At 40.1% G+C, this 6,000-nt stretch overlaps 1 protein-coding gene across 2 annotated transcripts in view; it reads left to right on the top strand.

The window, feature by feature from the left end:
• The first annotated feature begins 2,659 nt into the window (after positions 1 to 2,659).
• Positions 2,660 to 6,000, top strand: part of LOC149079998 (SMAD family member 3-like) — a 65,068-nt gene continuing 61,727 nt past the window's right edge. For both annotated transcript variants that reach the window (XM_089238916.1, XM_089238915.1), the window contains exon 1: positions 2,660 to 3,200. In XM_089238916.1, the coding sequence (XP_089095042.1) occupies positions 3,004 to 3,200 (197 nt within the window). In that variant the 5' untranslated portion in view covers positions 2,660 to 3,003. The remainder of the gene's footprint in view (positions 3,201 to 6,000) is intronic.

Raw genomic sequence — 6,000 nt, 5'->3', positions numbered from 1 at the left:
AGACTTTTAATATTTACTACTATCATTAGCCTCTGGTTCCAGTGCTCACCAAGGTGGCCGTATCGTCCATTTTGGGAAACACTACTTAAAACGACGCATCATCGGCTACATCACTGTTTTTCAACCGATAGTCCGCGGACCCTTGAGTAAGGCAGGGGTTCCTTACCTTTTTTAGCCGTAACCCAACAAGATCAGCTGGTTTCTATAAGTGGGGCATTCATAACAGAACTGTAAGTGGATTTGTACACTCATCACGGAAGCCCCTGCGAATAAACTTTGGGTTATCACCCATAGCTCAAGAATCCCTGGCTACCAGTGAATTTGTGCGACTCATCTTGGAAAGCCCTGCAAATCAAGTTCAGGACGTAACCCATACCTCAACAATCCCTGACTGCTAGTAGATTCGTACGACCCTTCTCGCGAGCCCCTTCGAATCAGAAAAGGGCGAGACTCGTATCTTCAGAGCCCCTAGCTGTTAGTGGATTTGAACGACCCATCTGTGAAGCCCTGGCGACTCAGCGGTTAAGAAGCTGTGAGGGGTTTGCGGGATAATTCTCATTTACACGTACATTGCATGAATGACACACTTTGAATTGCCAAATTGTAATTTATTCAATTTTTTTATGGCATGCATATTATATATATATATTATTAATTAAACTATTATTAAACAATTCATTTTGGATTAAATGTACGGGGCGTAGGAATTAACTTTCCGACGCGCTGTAGGGGATCTTTGGAGCAGGGACGTACTGAGGATCGACCTTTCGAGGCGGCACAAAAGTTTTTTCTCGAGAAATTTAGTGTTACCACTCGTTTTTTGAAAACATTTAAATCAACAGAAATTGGTTGAAAAGGTATTTTCTTTCGATATTTTAATTTTTTCACAGAAATATTAAATTTTTGGTCGGGTGGGAGACTGGGAACGAGCCCCTATGTCCTTCCCCCGTGTACGCATGCCTCTGCCGTGGAGTATTGATCAGCACCACAGGGGTCCGTGGTGCATTGACCTTCTCTCCAGGAGGTCCGCGACATCAAAATGTTTGGAAAACACTGGGTTGCATCATGCCCCCAGTTACCCTCATCAACTATTGTTGAAACAGTAGATTGCAGCCAAGCTTTTAGTCAGTTTTCGGACCCTTAAAATATCGTAGCTTCTAATCTTTTCTTTTTTTCCATTAACTAATTAATTCTCTTTTTATAGTGCCTATTTTAATCATTTTTGGACCTGTCTTTATACCTATTTGGGCAATTTTTTAAGGTCAAACTTCCGGGCTCTACTGATAACATTTTAAAGCAGAGCCGTAACTTGAATTTTTAGGGGGGGAACATGATTTTGCCGCCACTGTAAAATTGAATGTTTTTTTTTTTATAATGACATTTTTTTCTCCCCTAAAATTTGGCGCCCGGGCAGTTACACCCTTTGTTCCCGTTTAGTTCCGGCCCTGTTTTAAAACATTTTTCTTAAGCATTCTTTGTGCCCTTTTGCCTGCCTATTTGAACTATTTTTACTGCTGAAACTTCCGTTCTCTGCTGATATTTTTCCCGGTTATCCGATGATTTCGGTTATCCGACGCATCCTTGGCATAAGCGGATACAGGCTGTTCGAACGACGAGGAAGGTGTATTTTCCACCTATGTTAGTAATAAAAATTTTTTGGGAAACGGGGAGGTGGTCGCCCCCTCCACGTTCCTCCTGTGATTTCTGGTCCCTCAATCGGCATTGGGTTACCGGAAGGCTACTGTATTCATTTTCTATGGATGTCTTCCGCAAATAGACGCCGGAACCTGGGGGCTGAGGCTATTTCAGCCTCTCCAATCAATTTTGTGGGGGGGGGGGGAGAATGGCAACAGTTAATGAATATGCATTCGCAACGCACTCCTTCCCCTTCTACATACGGGCTTACGGAATGACTGGTAACTCTCAGACCCCTGAATATTTTCTTTATGTCGGCGCCTCTGCTCTCGACCACGACATACATACAGCATGGGGGATCTAAAGCTCACTAATGGGAGAAGTGATTTTTTTTTTTTTACAAATTGTTTGGAATAAGGTAACCTACGTCCCACGTATTTTCCGGGACAGTCCCGGTTTTTTCAGTTTTTCTCCGCGGCCAGACTTTTTTGAAAAAATGCCCCAGTTTTTTCTTTTTCTTAGTCAAAGTTTTCTTGAAATCGTTATTTTGTTATTCAATCGAAAACGTTGATACAGGTAATTTTCAACGCATTGATTGAAAAATGCAACATTGTCACATAGAAGCTCCGAAAATTTCATGAATTATCGCGTTTTGCTTGGTGGGAGTTGATCATTTCCCCCGCCCCCTTCATAGATCCACTCCTGACATACAGATACTGGTATTTTTTTTACTCATAGTCCCATTTTTTGAGAACAAAACCACGTGTTATAAATTGCGATGGAGATCTTTGGCCACGCGCTATCAATATTTTACTCCCTTTACGTATCATTTCTGTTTTTTTTTTCTCTCTCCGAGAGCTGAAAAACTATCGAGGAAATAACTTTGGTTGGTTGGCTCGAAGACGAGTAGAGGTTGGCGCTGGTTTCGTACCAAATGTTGCTGCTGCACACGCGGCGGTGGCGTAGAAGCAAGCAACGAAAAACAAGACACACAAAACACCATTCCGTAAACCGCTGCTGCCGGAACAAGTAGTGCAGTAGTAGAGCCGCTGGAAATTGACTTTAATGCTTGTTTGTCGTAATCGACGACGGAAAAGTGCCGCGGAGGGATTGTGGTGGTGGTGAGTCGTGTGTGGTTAGTCGCGGCAATTGTTGTTTATTACCGTATCAGTGCTTCGTTTGTTTCTTTTTTTTGCAAACCTAGAGCGCTACATTTGGCGGTTAAAAAAAAAAACTAACGAACAGTTAACAGAGAAACAAAAAAATAAATAAACAGAAAAAGGTAGACTGTCGCTCATCATATTAAGTCAGAGATATGTCTGTACTTGATGAGAAGCCAAATTGAATTCAGATTTCGGCGTGTCAAGTATGACATCTATCCTTCCCTTTACGCTACCAGTTGTTAGACGCCTTCTTGGTTGGAAGAGAGGAGAAGGTGAAGACAAGTGGAGCGAAAAAGCTGTAAAAAGTCTCGTTAAACGATTGAAAAAAACTGGAGGATTAGACGAACTAGAAAAATCCATCACCAATCAAGATCCACGTACAAAGTGCATCACTATCCCAAGGTAAGTTAAGCGTGTTTCATTTATTCTATAGCACGTTTCTCATTTAATGTGGGATTAACTACTTAATACAATTCTATATGGCTCTGTTTAGTTTTTATTTTGTAGACATGTGGTTTTCTTGAGCACACAAATGTGCGTTGGGCTAGACTTTCAGTGGTTCTGAAACTGTGCTTCAGGGAAAGACGCGGTATTCAGGCTGTATTTGGGACTAGTTAGAGCATGGGCCGTCTTAACAGCATCCTCTTAAGAGCCTCCAACCAAGCTGGACATAGCATCCTAGAAAATTCACTTACTGTCGATAATCATAGTGCCAGATCTCCTTATCATAGGACAGTGTTTCTCAAAGTATTTGTCGCGGCGACATTAATGTGTGCCTGTTCGGTGCTTTAAAGTGGTTCTTCTTCGCTTGGCTGTTCTGGGGAGCCACAGATAGACGTGGACTAAGGCAAGGGAGCCGCGGGTGATAAAAGTTTGAGAACCCCTGCCATAGTGTCTTCTATGCACCTGAGAGGCCCCCGACCAATGCGTTAAGAACCAGGTTAGAACATTGGTGCTCTGGGATTTAAACGTTTGAGTAACAATTGGCTAGAGAGATCAATGTTTTTCCCTTTGATATACTGTTGAACCCCCCCCCCCATTATAACGGATGAAATTCTTTGTCCCTTCCCATAGAATATTTTCCTTTTAGATAAGATATAGAGAACTGAATTTTCGGTACCTTGAAGTTCGTTATAACGGGTATTTGTGATTCTATTTCTCGCGGAAACCCCGGTTGAAAAACACTAGGCTAAACTGAAGCCGATAAATAACGGTTAAAAATATCTTCGTCTAAACTGAACGAGAACCGGAGACCTAAACAATATCGGCCTTTACATAGTGAGGAAACAAGACATACTGTAGGAACGCCTCGTAGATGTAATAAATAAAAGTTAAATTTTCCCTTTTCTCTACTTTTAAATTACTGATCACGTAATAATTTTAACAATCATGTACTGTAACAAATATCTTGGAAATCTGTATTTTTTGTACTGTAACAAATATCATGGAACACTTCTTGGTGATGCATGACCTTCGTGTTTAAAAAGTAGTTATTTTTTGAAACTTCTCAAAGCTTGACTCACATCAGCTAATGAAAGAATACCGAAACTGTGATCGGCAAAAAAAAAAAAAAAATCACGGCAACTTTACAGTTGAAGAATAAGAGTTGAAACACATGTTCGACAAGAAAAAGAGTACAATTTGTGTCAATGGCCATTTTAGGAGCCTTCTTTTCCCGGGGCATCGAAGATGCAGGGCTGCTTCTCCGCCGGAAAAAAGACTATTGCTTAAAATATTCTTCCACGAGTCCTGAAGTTCCACTATCCATTTCAAATTGAAGAGGAAATTTTCTTCAATTCGGGCACCCAAATTATAGAAAAGAAGTTTTCTTTTGACTCGAGCATTATTTTTTATGAGTATTACAAATTTGTAGTTTTTGTATAAGATGTTTTTATATTGTCTCTCTCGTTATTGCCGAGAGATGTTTCTGTCTCGGTTCGTTGGCAGTTGAAACAGGTGATCGGATGACGTCAAAGGGTTTTCAAGAACAAGACTCCATATCTGTCTGACCACAGAGAGAAAAGCGATTCACCTAATCTTTTTTCTTCGTTACTATTTATTTTCGTCTCTTTCCTTTCAATTATAGTGCCTTTTTGAGACGTTCTTTTTCCTGGAAACAAGTAATAACTCCCTTAAAAAAAATGTAATCAAGGGTCAAGAGCATCATCGTATGATATTCCCTTTTGGCAAAGGTGGTTGTAGTACAAGGCCCTTCATGGCCTTGAAGAAACCCGACGGCAAACTTCCTTTTGTAATCAGGCATTGGTCTTTTTTCTTCTGTTGATGTCTCGTTCGAATTTTTCGTGTAGTCTGTCTCTCCGTTCGCTGTTGGTGATTGATCGGAAGATGATTTGTCTAGAAAATTATTTGATTAATGATAGTTTGTAATGAATCTTATGGTATTATGTAATTATATTACGTCTCTGATGCTTATCTCAATCGTTTGGAGGGAGTGGCATTTGCTTCCGGTGAAGCATATTATCGAAAATGCGCAAGAATGAAAAGGATGATTACTCTGTCTAAATATTAAATTGTTGTTTCATTTTAACCCTTTATTTGGGCGTGTTGCTCTCAAGCTCAAAAGCAACATGAGTTGTTTATATTTTTTAAATAAAGGCATTGTATATTTTGAGCTCATTTCGGCATCGATGCTTCTAAGCAACTCCTAAATATTCGATTGTTACTTGTGAGCGAGCTGTTCATGAAGTTTCTATAACTACCAGCCGAATGGCTCAAAAGTACACGTCTCCTATTTGTTGACAAGGCAAGGGAGAACGACCCTTGCATTTTGAAGGGAAATACCACGTGCGGAGGAAACATATTGTAGTGCATTCTTCAACAATGATAGAAAAATAAGTTGTCAAACAATAAATGACATTGTTATATTATTCAAATCTATGCAAATCATATACAATATACAGTGTGTTTCCTGAAGTGCGACATCCCATATTTTTTAACTTTTTAAATATTGACAACACATTTTTTTTGTCATGAAATATCATCCAGGGTACCTCATTTGCTTAATATAACCCTCAAAATTTTTCTCTTATGGATGTTTATTTCAATGCTTGCCAATTAAACGGTTAAACAGGGACACAACTGGACGCTTTGTCAGCCGGGGCAAGCACGCATTCTGTGGCGCCCCATTATAATGATGAAGAGGTTAGAGGGTAAAATTTGCGCTCCCTCTGGTCATACATTT

Source organism: Pholcus phalangioides, unplaced genomic scaffold (genome assembly GCF_987345545.1).
Source record: "Pholcus phalangioides strain wild (caught in Gottingen) unplaced genomic scaffold, Ppha-v1.0 ptg000011l_1, whole genome shotgun sequence".
Taxonomy (NCBI): domain Eukaryota; kingdom Metazoa; phylum Arthropoda; class Arachnida; order Araneae; family Pholcidae; genus Pholcus; species Pholcus phalangioides.
The sequence above is the reverse complement of the archived record's forward strand: the minus strand, read 5'-3'. Positions and strand labels throughout refer to the sequence as shown.